The 18152-nt window shown below is 37.5% G+C and overlaps 1 protein-coding gene across 1 annotated transcript in view; it reads left to right on the forward strand.

Moving 5' to 3' along the window:
• The window catches only part of CUNH4orf17 (chromosome unknown C4orf17 homolog), a 43580-nt gene that overhangs the window by 22509 nt on the left and 2919 nt on the right, over positions 1 to 18152 (forward strand). The window contains exons 5-7 of the mRNA XM_008052449.1: positions 2302 to 2445; positions 16325 to 16406; positions 17826 to 18033. Coding sequence (XP_008050640.1) covers positions 2302 to 2445; positions 16325 to 16406; positions 17826 to 18033 — 434 coding nt within the window. The remainder of the gene's footprint in view (positions 1 to 2301; positions 2446 to 16324; positions 16407 to 17825; positions 18034 to 18152) is intronic.

The raw sequence follows: 18152 nt of genomic DNA on the forward strand, positions 1-18152 counted from the left end.
GGTCTCGAACCCACGGGCTCAGGCAATCCATTCACCTCAGCCTCCCAAAGCATGGGATTACAGGCTGAACCACCGAGCCCGGCTTTTATATTCTTTTTAAAGTATAGGATCTGTAAGAAATACCCTTTTACGTTTAGTTTTGTTAATTTGTATCTTTGTTTTTGAATCAACAAACATTTACCAGTTTCAACAGAAACTTACTCAATTTTAACAGAAGTTCATCGATTTTATTAGTATATCAAAGAGCTACTTTTTGTGATTTTTAATTTTTTGATGTTGTGTATTTTTTAATATTTTGCTAATTTCTGCTATTATCACTTTTTCTATTAACACAATTTATTTTACTGTTCTTTTTCTAACTTCCTTTATCATATATATATATATATATATATATATATATATATATATGCTATAAATTCCCCTCTAAAGATTGTGTTAACCACTTTTACAATTTTTGCTGTGTTAGGTTTTCACTGAGCTCAAAATATTTTCTAATTCCCGTCATAATTTTTTCTTTGACTCACAACTAAATTGTTGGACACTATGTATGAAACATTATTTGTAGGAACCTGAAGCCTAAAGATAAATTGACTTTCTTCTAGAGAGAATTTCTGTTTACTTCTGTAGGAACCCTGAGGCCCTACCAATCTAGACCTACTTAAACCAAGGCTCAGGCTATATTTCTTCCAGGATTATTACACTTCTAAGTAATCTTCACCTTGAGGATACAGCTCTTGGGTGGCTTTTATTTGGGCCCTGAGTGTTGAATCCTGTCTTTGAGGCCCTTTAAAGCTGTCAAAAAGAAGATTCTCATTTTTCAAGATTAGACAATGCCCTAAAGGGCAAAAATAATGACTACTATACTCATCACACCTCTGTCTTCTTATTCTCCCTTTACTTTTGATCTGTTTACTGCATACTCAAAAGTCAGGAATTCTAGGTTTTTAAAAAAAGTTTAACCAGCCTTTTAGTTGTATCCAATGGGAGAGTTGAACCAAAATGTTTACAGTAAGTTCTCACTTAATGTTATGGATAGATTCTTGGAAACCGTGACTTAAAGTTAAAGGACACAGTTTCTTGAATAACATCATTTCCTTCAATGTCCTTTCATTATAACATTGATGAGAAAAAAATTGATTTTGTTTTTAGTCATCTCAAAGTCAGTTTCTAAGAACCTAACAAGGATGCTAAGTGAGGAGTTAATGTATTACTATTTTCCCAAAAATGTCTGCTTAATAAACTTTTTTAAAAAAGAGTACCCCTAAATACACTATAGCTTTATTTTTACTAAACACCAGCAGTGAAATATTGTTCTGTCAATTTCAATCATCACAGTTCTAGGTTGTCATTTAGCCACTATCTTCTATGTGTCTTTATATATCCGTCACTTCTGAAGGGTAAAAAGCCTTCTTGGAACAGGCACACAGATCTAAGGCTTCTATAACTCTTCTTGGACTTAAAGTTCCCATGATCTTTTAATTTTTTAAGAATTGTACACAGTATGTTTACCACTCCGAACCTTTTTATTTCCTCTTCCAACTAATCAAGGGAAAAAACTTAGTTTGCCTTTCTAACTCTCCAGCTTTAATGTGTCACTTACAGCAAGGAAGTAGTAGTTTGTACCATGTAGTCTCTTCACAGACAAAGCAGCTATCTTTCCTCTCAGCTGTCTTTCCTTGGCCATAAAAGAGAAATCTTCCCAACTCAACAGTAACTCTCATGTGTCATGAGGTTATCTGGAACTACAATATAAAGGCTACACATTTTTTTTTTTTTTTGAGTCAGAGTCTCGCTGTTGCACAGGCTCTAGTGCAATGGCACGCTCATGGCCACCACAGCCTCAACCTATTGGGATCAGGCAATCCTTTCACCTCAGCCTTCCAAGTTGCTGGAACTGCAGGTGTACACCACCATGACCAGCTAATGTTTTGATTTACTGCAGAGACGATGTCTCACCAAGTTGCACCTCCTGGGCTCAGGCAATCCTCTTACCTCAGCCGCCCAAAGTGCTGGGATTACAGGCATGAGCCACTGCGCCTGGCTATACATTAAATATTTTTAAAGTATTTATTGTTAAACTAAGGATTTAAAATGATTGCACCAAAAACTAATAGCATATCACTGTTTGTTTTTTCTCCAAATACAATAGAATTTAAGAAAATATTAAAATTAACTTCTTTAAACCTTCATGGATCTTGTTAATATTGTTAACTACAATATTTCTCATTCATTTTACATTTAATTCTTACAGAAAATATAAGTGGGTTCAAACATATTGATTATATTGTACCTTTGATTTAGGAAGAAATTAAGGCCAAAAAGCCACCATCACCTCCAAAGACATGCTCTACTGCTGGCTCCTATTTTTCAGAGACGACAAATACCAAGAATGATGTAAAAGCAAACACTGTTTGCATACCAAACTATCTGGATCAGGAAATAAAAGTAAGAGGCAGGTTTATCAAACCCATAACTTAGAAACAGCATTAACATACTGTTTATGTTCCTTTGGCCCACTGTAAAACCCACTACAATGAACTAAGAGTCAAAATGTGATAATAATGACTCTAATCAAAATCTTTATATAATCTGTATCTGTAATTGTAATTGCAAATAACAGAGCATATTGTAAAAATGGTTATGACTTTAAAAGAAGAGCCTAATAGTGGCATTGGCATAAAAAGTTATGCCAATTATTAAACTTGAAAGGAGAAAAAAAGAAAAGATGTCAAAGGGAGAGTATCAAAAGATTTAACTTGTGTGTATGCACAATTTCTTGATGATTCTGGCTAAAGACTTTATATTAAAGAGTCTTCAGAATCACTGTCCATCTTACCTGCTATACTGTGGCCATGCTGGTCTTTCTATGATGGGCTCATTCTTACCTTAAGGGCTTTGCCCTAAGAATTATCTTCCCCTCAGTCCTCTCAGTGATTACTTTTTTCTCATTAAGGTCTCAATTTATATCACTCAGAAATACTTTCTCTAACCATTTAATCTAAAACAACTACCCAGTCGCTCTCTACCCTATTACCTTTGTTATTTTTTGTGTAACATATGCTATATATGATGTGTTGACACTTATTTATTTGGTTCAATATTTTCTCTCTCTCCCCATTCCACTCCCACTAAAAATTAATCTGTATAAGATCTCATACTTGTCTGTCTTGGTTACTGCTTAATCATCAGTGCCTAGATAAGTGCTTGACACCTGATAATTATTAAACTTATTTAATAAGTAATTATTAAACAAACATTTCTGAAATGTTGAACAAATAAAAAGAAAAGTGAGCTCAGGGTCAAAGCAGAACTGTAGAAAATTAGCTAACTACATAGACCCTCAATTTAAACAAACCATAAGTTGAGTGCAGTTTTAGTAAGACTGTCACATTTAGGCACATCAATAGACCAGTATGATCCTATAGAATTGGCTTCATGAGCATCTATTAAAGAGTTCTGTTCTCAAAGACATTTTCTATATCACAGATACAGACTTAGCTGGTTGATATATTCAATTGGTATAAAACCCACTAAAATGTAGACTCATTGAAGGCAAGGATCTTGTCTGCCTTATTCACAATTGATTCCTCAGCGCTCATCACTGTACTTGAAAAATATTAACTGACACCACAGAACATGTCATTTTAACAAATAGTTGTTGATTATTTCTTACATAGATGACAGAAAGGTGAATAAAGTAATGTAATAGGTCCTATCAATTTATTTTGGCTTATATAAAATAATCCTAAAAATAGAGCTCATGTTGGAAGTACTCCATACTTCCAAGACTTTTACTAAGAAAAAAAATTAGGAATATTTTATAATTTTCTATTCTCCAGAGATAACTCTGAATGGGTTGTAAAATGAAGAAATTTTTTTTGCAAGGATGTGTGTAAAAGAGTATACAGTTTCATGATTATTACTTTAAAAGAAAAGAGAAACAGAATTCTGCATCTCTTAGCACCTTGTTTTAAACCTTCCTCCAAAATATCTGGACTTTATAGACATAACAACAAAAAGTCTGTCAAATACATCCATTTATTCCATAAATATCTAATGTCAAACTACAAAATACTAGAGTTTGGGGATACGATTGAGTCATTCACAGAGTTTATGAGAGAGATTGTACAGGTGTTGTTAAGAACATATAGCAAGAGACTTTGTAACTAAGAGAGGCTTCAAAAAGAAAAAGATCTAAAGAACGTTTAAGGTATAATTAGAAGATGAAGAGAAGTATTGAAAAGATCCTTCCCAGTCAAAGGATAATTGTATCTTAAAACTGAGGGTGAGAGCATTCAAGGAACTAAAAATAATTAATATAGTTGATAGAGTTTAGAGAGACGAGATGGGACTGGAGACTTAAGCCAAGATCAGATAATAAAGTACTTTATAAACCATACCAAAGTGCCCAGATTTCATCCCAGGGGCTGTGGGAAGCCAGTAAATAATTTTAAGCATGGAATAATATTGACTCACTTTGTAAGTACCAAATTACATGGTCAGAATTGTACTTTAGGAAAATCACTCTGAATATAGTATACAGAATTAATATGGAGAAATGAGGGATGGCAAAGTTGCAGGTAAGAACTCTGGCTCCAGAATAATAGATTAGGTTCTAGAATTAATTTTCTACTGTAGACAATATATAATACAGCAAAATACATTTTTAAAAAACTATTTTTAGGATTGGGCAACAGACAGTATAGATTTATGGTCATTGAGAGAAAAGAAACAATTGAGTTGATTTTTCATATTCAATCTAGACTTCTGCCTGGGGTACATGCCTAGTCATGACACAGACAAGTGGAACCCAAACAGAGAGTAACAGCTTCACTAGGTACAAAAAACAGAGTTTAAAATTTGGGGATGCTAAGGTGGCTGGGATTTGCAAAGTAGGATACTTAAGAAGATAAATAAATCTGTGCAGAGAATGAGCTCAGAAAACTGTATGGATTCCATTGAGTCTCTGGTCCAATATTAAGCTGAACATGCAGAGTGAGATTCTAAGATCAGGCAGAAGAGGACTAATAAGGAGATGTCATGGAGCTTAGAGTGCTGGAGTTCTTAACTGCCAGAATGAAGAGATCTTGTTGGACATACCAGGAATTCAACTGAGATTCAGAAACTCCTTAAGAATAGGGTTACTATAACCCTATAGTAGGGGATGCTCTTAAGTCCTAAAATCAAGTTTCAACAGATCAAGCTCACTTGCAATGCATTAGTTACCTTCCAGAACAAAACTCAAAATTATTTAAAGGGAGACAAACAAAACAGACTCTCCACAATGTAGCATATAAAAATTCCATCAAATAATAAAGACGTATTAGACATTCAAGTAACAGGAAATTATTATCCATAGCCAGAAGGAAAAAAGTTAATAGCAACAGATACAGAAATGGCACAGATGTTGAAATAAGTAGGAAAGGCTGTAAAAGGGGTTGTTTTTAAATATTTTCAGTGATTTCTAGGAAAAGATATTATGTCTATAGATGGCAAATCTCAAAAGGTAAGTGTGCTGCTTTTTAATGAATAGAAATCTTAAAATAAAGAGGATGAAAAGGAAATTCTAGAATTAAGAAATACAGCCATGCACTGCATAACAATGTTTCAGTCAACAACAGATTGTATATAAAACAGTGTTCTATAAGATTATAATATGGTATTTTTGCTGTACCTTTTCAATGTTCAAATACACAAATATTTACCACTGTATGCAATTGCCTATAGTATTCAGTATAGTAATATGTTGTACAGGTTGGTAGCCTCTGAGCAATAGACTCATACAGCGTAAGTGTGTGGTAGGCTGTGCAGTCTAGGTTTGTGTAAGTACACTCTGTGATGTTTGTATAATAATGAAATCAGCTAACAATGCATTTCTCAGAATGCATCCTTATTATTAAGTGATGCATTACTGTACAATATTTGAAATCAAAATTTTACTGGATGTGCTTAGCAGCACTCGTGACACTGCAGAAAAAAATTAGTGAAGTTAAATTGCAGAAAAAGAAAAAGCTATTTAAATTAAAGTTTAAAAAATTAATATAAACAAAATCTTATTGACCTGTGAGAATATATTGGTGGTCCAACACATATGTGTAATTGAAGTCTCAGAAGAAGAGGCAAGAGAGATTTGAGCATTAAAATTATTTGAAAAATGAATAGGCAACATTACTCCAGATTTGACAGAAACCCTATAAAACCCAAGAAAGAGAAACACAAAAGAAATTATATCTGGGCACCTAATAATAAAGTTGCAGAAAACCAGGATATCCTGACAACAGCAAGAAAAAAAAAAGACATGTTGCATAGGTAGTCATGTGTCTCCTAATGAAAAGGATACATTCTGAGAAATACATCATTAGGCAATTTCATTGTTGTGTGAACATTACAGAGTGTATTTACACAAATCTAGATGATATAGCCTATTGCTCCTGGGCTAAAAGCCTGTATAGCATTGAAGTAGGGTCTGAGTGATTAAATAACAGCCCACCGACTTAATTTTAACAAAGGAGAAGTTTATTAATCAAGGCTCTGCCAGCTGGCGACCGCTTGCAAGAAGAGAATTCCAATCAAGATGGCCCTGAGCCCCCACTCAGAGCTCCCTTAAGTAGTCCTAGCTTACATCTTGGTTAGCTAAAGTTAGAGTTGGACATTTTCCAGAGCTCTTATCGCAATATTCTGCTGACATCAGCAAGCTGGCGAGTTTACAGAAGCAGATGTGCTAATTAGACAGGTGTAGTGGGTAAAGATACAATTTATCTTGCAATGTTTACAGAGGAGAAACCTTCAAAGAAAAACCTCCAGGAAGGGAGTAACGCCTGTTTCAAGGCTGAAGCCATTTCTTTCATTCCACCCCCCTTACAATCCCAGGGGCAGAGGCTGCTTCTTTTCCCTTTCACATTCCCCCCTTTCAGTTGTGCTGAGAGTCAAATCATTGACTCTTCAGACAAAGGGGTATAGTGGGATTTGAGAACCATTATTATTTATTTGCAAACAACAGTTAGAGCTATTAAATTTACCACATACTTTTTCTTCTGCGAGCAGGTAGTTCAAAGCTAGGCGATTTTGATAAATAGCTGCGTGCATTTGGGCTCACTGCTGAGCAACAAGCCATGGCTGTTTGATTAGTTATAATTTCTAAGACAGTTTGTAACCTGATAATGTGATTTAGCACATATATAGTGGCGTGCGGCATTTCTGACTCCCATTTTGCACCCATGTGACTGGGCCATAAGTATTTATAATTCTCTGGGGTGATCTTTTCAAACCTGGGTCCCTCCTAAATTAGGAACTTGATCGAGGGATTGAGCACCTTGGGTTTTGAGGCTTTCATAAAGAGGGATGCCTAGTTCATCCCCCCTTGGGTTAGGCAGAAGGAAAAATCCTGGCTGGATTATTCCTGTGGTACATGTGCCTTTTTATAATGCTGGGAGCTGGGCATATGCAACCTTTTTGTATGTTCAAAACAGCCCTTTAGTACATTGAGAAGATTTAGTTGCATAAGCAGATGCCCAATACCAAACAGGCCTTGTTGGCCCCAGAACAAACTTCTGGCTGGGATGAATAACGATGGAAAGCTCTTATGTCTGACCAGTTTCTATAGACGTACATACTGGGTGTGTGAGGGAAGCAATAAACACCCAAATTAGGCAGAAATACATAAAAGTACAAGAACATTTCCTATCATGAGAAAGAATGGGAATGCTAGTGAAACCCTTTTCTAACATGCTTAATAGGAACAACTTTGTTAATTCGACAGCAAATAAAGTTAGTTTTACAGCAATTAAAATGACAAACAGTTTAGCAAATATAAAGGTTGGCAAAACAAAACAATGGCTTATCAGTAATGTCCGCTGAGTTCTTAAACTGAATCCTTAATCTTCTGCCGAGCATTGATCAGTCAGCCTCCGGTGTGTGACTGAAGCAGGGCTGGAGAATTCTCAGGCTTCTAGAGCAGGGCTTGAGAAATTTTGACTTTCCAGAAGGTCAGTTTAAGGGGTGTTGCTGAATCTGTGGTGCACTCCCAGTCCTGGAAGGTCAGCTTAGTTCTGAGTTGTAGGTTGGGTTCTTCCTTTCTTCAATTTTTAGCAGCACTTACTCCCCTGGGATGTATGAGTTTCCTTTGGTCCAAGAAGCGTCTAGGGAAATAAGCTCATAAACTGTGATTCAGATTTATCCCAAATGGACAACATATTTTCTTATGAGCATTCCCAAATGGACAACATATTTTCTTATGAGCATTCTTATGGCTCCCCTTTCCTTCAGAGGTGTAGGAAAAAGGCCTACCATTAAACAATTTCAAAGGTTTAACAAATTCCATTTCAGGAACTTGGATCCTGAATGATGCAATACCAAATACCTATGTCTACATATGTCTCCAAAGGATTTCTAGTGATTATTATGTTAACTAGCAAATTGAAAGATTGTACTGTCCTAGTTTTTACATCTGATGGAGTTTATCCTGGATTTGCCAAGGGGTGGAATAGGTTGCCACTTGGCCTGCAGTAGAAATGTTTGAACGCCTTTTCAAACCTACCTATAGGAAATTTATTTATGTCTAGCCTGTGCTAGCTACCCTGACTTAATTATTTATTCTTTTTTTTTTTTTCTTTGAGTTGGAGTCTCACTCTGTTGCCCAGACTGGAGTGCAGTGGCTGCTTCTGGCCACCGCAGCCTTGACCTGCTGGGCTCCTGCAATCCTTCTGCCTCAGCCTTCCAAGGAGCTGAAACTACAGGCATGCGCTACCACACCCGGCTGATTTTTTGATTTATTATAGAGATGAGGTCTCGCCTGCTCAAGTGGGTCTTGAACCCACGGGCTCAGGCAATCCACTCACCTCAGCCTCCCAACGGCACGGGATTACAGGCTGAGCCACTGAGCTTGGCAATTATTTATTCTTTAGAGATTTTTTGATCCCATAATCATTTGGGGTGCTGAGGGGTGAATGTCCATCTTTTGTAATTTCTTCAGAGCTGATAATGGGCGCAGTCCTGCCTAGCCAGAGATTGAAAATTTTTCCTTGTCTGACTTGAGGTGTCCAGATTTGTTTCAGCAGTGGCATTGTTTGCAGGCACTGGCTGGAATTTTTTGCATGACCATTATGTGGGTATGAAATTACTGGATTTTAGCTCAATGAGAGGAATAAAGTCAGGTCCTCATTTTGACAATTGTAGGCAGTGGCTGATTACCTTTTTGTACAAGAGCTACAAGGCCCAAAGTTATTAACATAACTTGAATGATAAACTTTAATTTCTGTGACTTTTGTTACAAGTACCAACTTTTGTATTTCTGGACTGTAATGGTAGCCTGACAGATTGTTTTGAACTAGGCACTTAAGTAAATTTTATATAAAATTTGAAGAGAAATTCAAAAATGTTTGGAGACTTGCATCCAGAAAGACTTTATTATGCCTAGATTGTTTATAGAATTTCTTTTGTATGTATATTTTTCATAAACTTTCCTTATAGCATTTTTGGCATGCTTATACCATTTTATTTTTGTTTTTTTACCCCCTTTTAAAAAATTCTCATAACTATTTACTTTATTACAGGACAGAAATGTACCTTAGAAGATTTCTTCTTAGATAAAAATATCTTTTTTCTTATATTTCTTTTTTTCTTACTAAAACCTTATTTGTATACCAACAACTTTTTAATATTTTTCCTTTCGTTTTTATTTATTTATAGATAACCTTTTATAGTTGTAATTTGAATTCACTTTTTAGAAACATTTAATTTTTGGAATACCTTTAACTCCCACTAGAGAGCAGGTTTTAGGAGAAAGAAGTTCAGTATGAGCACAAGGGCTAGAAAGCCTCAGTATTAATTAAGAAATTAATTTGGACCCCAGCCACATTTATATAGACTCAAGGATTCTCTGGGTGAATGGCATACAGAGTGCTGCGCTGGGCCATGCCCCTCCCCCTTCAGTCAACAGCCACCATCACCGAGCTAGGTGTTTCCCCCCACTTCGGGAGAGGCCACACCATGTCTTTCAGTGACTTTTTAGTCTGGATATTGGACAAGGTCCTGGGGGCTTAGGCCATTAAGAATGAGTATGCTTTAGGTGCCCAGATTGACCATATTCATAGCAGCTGATGCCATTCCCCTTAGCAGGTTTATCCTTATTAGGCCTCTTTTGGGTGACTGGAGCTTTGCTTTTAGTGGCAACTGCCAAAGTGCTCATTTTGGAGTTCTTTTCCTTTTATTATCTGCTAACTTGTAGTGAGTTCAAATTTGATTTTTTAATAATGCACTTATTATTGTTATTATACCATGTAATTTTAATTTGCTCCAATCACTCAAAATCTGTCCCATTGGGGTGTCCGAGGGTACAGACCACTACACACTCTCTTGGTCACGTTTCTTGAAAACCCAGAATTTGCTCTGAACACTTAGAAGAATTTCTAATTGAACAATTAGAACATTGAACAATTTCTCAATGGAGAATTCTAAATTAAACAAATAACTAAATAAAGTTATAAACAGCAAAGCCAGGAATTCCTGGAACCCTGATGACTTCTCCCAGACTGAGTGTTCTCAGCTTTTCTTGAAGCCCCTCCCTCTCCCCCCCTTTTTTTTGTCTCCATGACTTCCCAATGATGTCTACAAAATGGCCTGGTACAAAACCTTTTTAGAGTGAACAGGCCACCTAGATGTAAAATGATCTGTTCCTACTTATTCCTAATTATGAACAGGCAAAATTGTCAAAAATTCTCATGAATTACTAAATAGTAGCCTTAGTCATAAGATGTGGACAGTTAAATGAGAGTGATTAAGTCTCACTCTATGCACTGCAGAGTGTGCCTAGTACTTGACCTGTCCCTTAGGTGAAGTATCGAGCTTACAAGGTGACTTAATCAGGTGGAAATGGCCAGTTCCCATGCCTTATTAAGTCCTGCAAAGTATTTAGCATTTAAAGCTTTACCAGTCTTGTAAGAGGTGTGCTAGTCAGGCATAGCCAAAAACACAGCATTAGTGTTATTTAGCATTACAATATAAAGTAGGGACTCAGTATACATTCCACGACTCTAAGAGACTTCCCAACAGTTTTACAGGGACAAGCAGTTGATTACGATCTTAGGCAAGGCCTAAACCTTTAGAAACAGACTTACTTTCAACTAACCTGGCTTAGTATTTGAATACAAGAACAGTTTATTTAGTTCTTTAGTTGCCAGAGAAAGATTACAAAAATTTTTTTTTTCAAGGCTAGCATTAACTTGCACTGAGCTAGCAAAAGGCTAAGTAGCATATAAGAGATATTTCTATGTTTCTTTACAGGTGGATTAGAATGAACTCCTTCAGAATTAGTGAAGAAGAACAAAGACTAAGGAAGAGAGGGAAACATACAATGACATAAAGAAACATACGCCAATTAAGTTTTTAAAAGACAACATGTCCCATAAATGAAGTATAACAACTTAACCAGCTCTCTTTTTTTTCTTTATATATATATATTAGGGGCTGACTGGGAGATGTAGACTATGACAAACACCTTCCGGTTTTCTGGTGCCTTTGGGTCTATTGGGGCATATGTCTGATAGGCCTTCATGAGAAGCCCCAGAAAAGTGGTGGGAGATTTCTGTGGCCCTTGAGTGACTTCACTCATCTTAGATAAATTTGTGGGGTGCCTTGCAGCAGCCCAGAAACCCCCAACAGAGTCCGGCGATAAGTGGTGAGACACTCCCTACCGTGATTAGTGTTAGGGTCCCAGTTTGATCTGGGACACACTTCAATTCTGCATGTTCTGCTGGCCAGCTGCCAGGTCCCAGAATTAACTTCCTTGCTTCCTGGTGGATTCTCTCCTTCTCTCCTGCGGTGAAGAGAGCTTGGAGAGGCTGTTGGCAATTATCCCATGTGGGCATAAAGGCAGGGCTCCCATCCCACCCATGATATTAATTACAATAACAGACATGACAGTAACAAACACTGAACACACAAACAAGACAGCGAAAACTGAACAGAGAGATCTGGCTGCCTGAGGGCAAAACAGGAGATCCCAGTGATGTCTCACTAGGACCTCGGACCCCGGAATTAGCGCTGCATCCAGCTTTCCCGAGGGTCCCTACGGGAGTGCACTCAAAACAGAAATCAGGAGCCTGACTTACCTCTCTCAGGGCTTCCAGGGGCATTGTGAGTCTGCCAGAGATACAGGCCCAATCGAACCCACAGAGTTCGCAGGGACGCAGCCCCACAAGGCTCTTCAGTTAAAATTGGTGCAATTTAAGCACTCGGTTATCCCAGATGAGCCCCCGTTTGAAGTAGGGTCTGAGCGATTAAATAATAGCCCACTGACTTAATTTTAACAAAGGAGAAGTTTATTAGTCATGGCTCTGCCAGCTGGCGACTGCTTGCAGGAAGAGAATTCCAAGCAAGATGGCCCTGAGCCCCCACTCAGAGCTCCCTTAAGTAGTCCTAGCTTACATCTTGGTTAGCTAAAGTTAGAGTTGGACATTTTCCAGAGCTCTTATCGCAATATTCTGCTGACATCAGCAAGCTGGTGAGTTTACAGAAGCAGATGTGCTAATTAGACAGGTGTAGTGGGTAAAGATACAATTTATCTTGCAATGTTTACAGAGGAGAAACCTTCAAAGAAAAACCTCCAGGAAGGGAGTAACGCCTGTTTCAAGGCTGAAGCCATTTCTTTCATTTCCCCCCCTTACAATCCCAGGGGCAGAAGCTACTTCTTTTCCCTTTCACAGCATGTCACTATACTAAATACTGTAGGCAATTATGCCACAATGGTATTTGTGTATATAAACATATCTAAACATGGAAAAGTACAGTAAAATACAGTATTATAATCTTATGGGACCACCATAATATACATGGTCTATTGTTAACTGAAACATTATATGGCACATGACTGTAATGCTAAAAAATGGCTGCTGACTTCTCACTAGAAACATATAAGCCATAAGACAATAGAATGTTATGAAGTGGTTAAAAGGAAAAAAAAGCTGAAATTTTAGAGTTCTGTCATTCAGAAGTGAAGGAGGGAATAAGAAGGAGATAAGTATGGTTATAAAGAGAAAACAGAAGGGGTAAAATTTATAACTACAACTCAACATTTAGATAGGAGGTAAAAAGAAGTACACATTACAAAATTCTTACATTATACATGAAACAGTATATTAATTCAAGGAACACTATGATAGGTTAAGGACACATTTTAATTTCTAGAGCAACAAAAAAGTATAGTTAAAAGCCAATGGGAACGATAAAGTAGAACACTAAAAAATGCTTGATTAATCTGAAAGGAGGCAGAGAAAAGAATAAGGGGAACAAAAACAGAAGGGAAAAAAATTAACAAGATGATACATTTAAGATCATGTAACCGGGCTCGGTGGCTAAGTCTGTAATCCCATGCTTTGGGAGGCAGAGGTGAGTGGGTTGCCTGAGCCCATGGGTTTGAGATCCGCCTGGGCAACTTGGCGAGATCTCATCTCTACAATAAGTCAAAAAATTAGCCAGGAATGGTAGCGTGCACCTGTAGTTCTGGCTACTTGGAAGGCTGAGGAGGAAGGATTGCCAGAACCCAGCAGATCGAGCCTGCCATGGCCAGGAGCACCCACTGCACTCCAGTCTGGGTGACAGAGTGAGACTCCAAGTCAAAAAAAAAAAAAAAAAGACCTTGTAAAGACAAATAGACTAAAAACCTCTATAAAAAGACAGATTGATAAACTAGATAATTTTTAACAAAGCCCATTGTCTCGGCCTCTTTAAATGTTTGAAGTTGACAATCAGTAAATGTATTTTTAATTGTTTTGTCTTAACACTATGTGCAGAGTAAATGGTAATATCTGCATTCAAAATGTTAAATAATGAATTAACAAATGATCTAACATCTTTCTTCAGGGGTAGATATAAATAAACAATATCACACAGTTCACTTCTAAATTTTCAATTGAAAAAAAATAGTTTGGACAAACATAGGGATAGAAGTCTCTTATTCCAGAACCTGGAAAAACTAGCTTTCCTTGACTTGAGAAGACAGTTTCTAAGAAGACAGATTTCCAGTTTACAGCCACTCAATCTCCAATCCTAGTACTGATTTGAGTCATGTGTCTTTTGGTAATGTGCTTCTGTACCACCAATTTACTTCCCCTGTGATATCCAGTGCTACTCTTTACAGAGATCCAAAGTCACTAAATCTTGCCAGCCCTGACATATGACTTGGGAGGGGAAAGGTATTTTTAAAGACATGCTAGACCATGTTCTTTGCACAGTCCCTTTCAAGTCACAACACACACAAGCTGAGGGTGAACCCTTGACTTTGCCTTCTAATCCAACAAATCCAATAATCAGGGAGCTTTCTTCTGGTGTGAGCAGTTGCAAAAGTTCCATTTCACTGTCTGACTCAGGAATTCCCACATCTGCTAAAATTTCCCTCATCCATAGTATGCACAGACTTGTCATTCTATAATAATGGTGGTAAAAATGGAACGATATCAATGATATACATTCTGTCACTTCATGAAATACGTTCAGAACAGGCACTCAGAACTCAAGTTCAGAAGACATTTTGCAATATATGATCATTAGAATGAGAATTGGAAAGTCCTGTAAAAGACAGGATGGCAGAAGGACAACAACTTTTATTGTAGATACAAAGGTTAGCACCCCGGAATCTTTGCTGGAAAACGGTGGCTATCTCTGATGCTGAGAACCTATCCTCTGGAGTTGGAAGCAAAGAGTTTTCAATTCCAGATGACTTTCTGCTTCTGCTCTGACTTTTTGCCAACCATGATGATACAGACAACCCTATATACAGTTTTTCAGTTACCTCTATAGTAAACAGAACATGGGGTTACTTTGAGGACTTAAGATTACTTTGTTCCTATAAATCACAAGATCACTGAAGGAAAAAATCAGAGAGATTTCCAGAAGTGACTTCAATAGTCCTCCATGGATAGAATCACAGAACTAATCCACTCATTGGATACTTTACATTTCTCCAGACTTGATCCAGACTAGCCTCGCCTTTGGAAAGTCATAGTTTGCCTGATACTCAGAAGCTGTCCCTGCCCAAAGCTACAGAAGCAAATGTTTACCTCAGGTGCTTATTGTGCATCTGCTTATGTTCTCAAAACAGAGAATGTGGGACGTTTCCTAAGAGGACATATTCTACAGTCTCTCACAAAAAGGATAATTATATTCTCTAGGATGTAGTTGACCAATGAGTGATCATCTATGAGTCAGAAGGAGCTAAGAGTGATAGGCAATCATTATGTTGCTTTAAAAAACAGAGGCAGAGTAGCCTAGAAAGTTGTACAGGATGAATCTCAGGGTCTGGCTTGGACAAATTCAATGTATGCTAGTGCCTTTCACTGAGGTACAGGAACAAGAGGGAAAAACAAGTTTGGAGCAAGTTTTGGGAAGAGAAATCCGAGTTTAGTTTTAGATATTTGGGGTTCAAAGTACCTATGATATATCTGGATGAATATATTTGGAAGGCAGATGGATATATAGAACTGGAATTCTGGAGACAGATACTAATAACAGGTGTGTCTAAACTCCAACAGCAGCCCAATTAAGGCTCAGGCTGTTTGCAGGAAAAAAAAGGGGCAACCCCTTCAGGTCCCCTCCCACTGTGGGAGCTTTTCTGTCCTCTCAATAAATCCTGCTTTCTCAAAAAAAAAAAAAAAAAAAAAAAGACTCAGACTGGAAACATCACTACTTGTGCTTAATATTTTCTACTTTTATTTTAATACTTATTTTATGTTTCTATAGTCCATTTTATTAGAATTAATTACTTTAAATTTCTTTGTTTTCTATCCCCTACACTTCAATCTGTATCTCCAGATTAAAAAAAAAAAATCTCAAGGAAGGAGTCTGATTAACTAAAGTGATTTCTATTTCTATCTATTCCATTGGGCCAATCACTGTGTTCAAGAACCTGAGGTACGATGATGACTCCAACTCAGATCCCATCCCTGTCTCTCAGACAGTGGAGAGGTGCAGGGCAGATGGGGCCAGTGCTATAACTGGCAGATTCTCATTAGAACCTTATGGTGCAATGGGAAAAGATCAATTCCCCAAGTCAATTGCTCCCATCAGAAGATAATGGTACCGAACAGACAAAACAAGAGAAACACACTGCATCACCTACCCTAAACTATTATATGCTCTGGAAACGTTTTTGCTGATATTATATTGTGTACTATTTGAAGTATGGCTCCTAAGCTGAAATTCCAATGAACTTAATTGTGTAACATGTCCAGAGTGACATTTGGGAGGACTAGAATCTGGAGAAGGTAAAGGAAACTATATACACTCTGCGCTGTTTATTTGCTCACTGTGTAACTCTAATGTTCTCTGTCAGATCCTGGCAAAGCTCTGTGACATTTTACATACTGATTCTCTGGCAGAGGTTCTACAATGGCTGCTTCATGCAAGTTCAAAAGGTGAGATTAAGATATGCATATTTAAACACAGAGCTCAGTTTATTGTCAGAAACTGAGAATATGCCAGTATCTGAAGCTTTCCACCTTGGATTTGCAAAAATAATACTACACACTTGTTTCCCCAGTGTTTCAGTATCAGAATCATTGCTGTCTTGTATATACCATTGCATACATGTTGGTCATTCAATGAGCTCCAACAGTGTGCCTCACATTGAACTCATTGAGTGATATGAAATGCTTGTGTCCAGGGGAGGTCTTATTCTCAGCAGGAGCTGGTTTGTGCTCCTAGAGTCCACACATGCAGCGGGGCACATCCTCTGGCCTGCTCTGAACCCTGAACACAGAGCCTATATCTCTCCTTTGATATGAATGGCACAGCCACCCAGATTCCAGATTCCAGACTCTAACAACTCAGCCAGTTCCCCATCAAAACTGTTAACTCAGTTATCTCCCAGTTTTTGGGACCTTTCTGGCCTGTCCCAAGAAAACACATGTCATTCCCAAGAAGGACAACCAGAAGTGGCATAGAGCAGCTATCCTCAAATCTAGCTGATCATCACACTGACTGGGTCGAAACCTCTGAGGTGGGACCTGGGTATTTGCATTTCTAACAAGTACTCAGGAAGTGTTGCTAATGCTGGTCTGGGGACCACTCTTTGAGAATCGCTGCACTAATCACTGTTAGGAAGTATCCATGTGTGAGGCACAGACTAGTATTTTAAAACAGGGAGCATTTTGAAAATAGTACCTTACTTACCCTAGGAATTCAATACCACTTTGCAGACAACTGAGAAAAACTTGGGGACAATGGATCTTTAGTTAGTCTCTATTGTATTTTTTTCCCTTTTTAAGGATGTAACATTTAATAAACTATACAAGTAATAAATGTTTATTGTTGGGAGAAAGAACAGATGAACTAGAAAGAAAAAAAAAGATAAGACAGAACAGGAATAATCAAACAATTACCACAGACATCATTTCAGTGAATACTTTGGTGTATATCTTCCTAGATATGTTTGTAAATATTATTTAACCACTAGTCTGTATTTTAAAGGAATCGTACTATATTTTTGTATAGATGTTCTTATATTGTATAGATATTCTTCTATTTTTAGCAGCAGAATGCAAGGCTGGCTTCTGTACTCAATATTTTAAAACTACTCTGCAGCCATTCAGGGACAAGTGCTTCAGTGAGTTAACTATTTTGGGTACTCTGCAGTATCACAGGTCAACAGTAACTAGGCTGAAATAAATCAACTTTTCTGCAAAAATCTTTACTCACAAAATACGCAACTACCCAGAAAACAGATGACTAACCTTTCACTCTGGGGTACTGGATAAAATAACCCATCCTGTGTTTCTAGCCAACATGATAATCACACCCTCCATTCCCCCAATCCACTTTTTATTTTAAATCAGAAAAAGAGTGGGTCTCAGCTTTGATTCATTCTGAGCTGGCTGAGATAAACTTATTGACTCACTGCCGAAGAAATACCTCAACAGAACCAGGAACACAGACTGGGAAGCCACCTACAGTGAAATCACCACCCACCATTAAGGCACTGCCCACAGTTAAAACACCCCCAAAAGTGCTGACCAGAACTAGAGAAGGACATCAGTCAACCAGGTAATTAGATATAATAGCCACCTAGAGGGCTTACGGTACATAAAGACTGAATTCTCTTTATCTTTAACAAAGCTAAACATAAGTTTCTGTCTCTTCTTCTTTATTCAGTAAATAACTAC

This window comes from Carlito syrichta, unplaced genomic scaffold, assembly GCF_000164805.1.
Source record: "Carlito syrichta isolate Samal-C Ts95f unplaced genomic scaffold, Tarsius_syrichta-2.0.1 Scaffold274468, whole genome shotgun sequence".
NCBI classification, from domain to species: domain Eukaryota; kingdom Metazoa; phylum Chordata; class Mammalia; order Primates; family Tarsiidae; genus Carlito; species Carlito syrichta.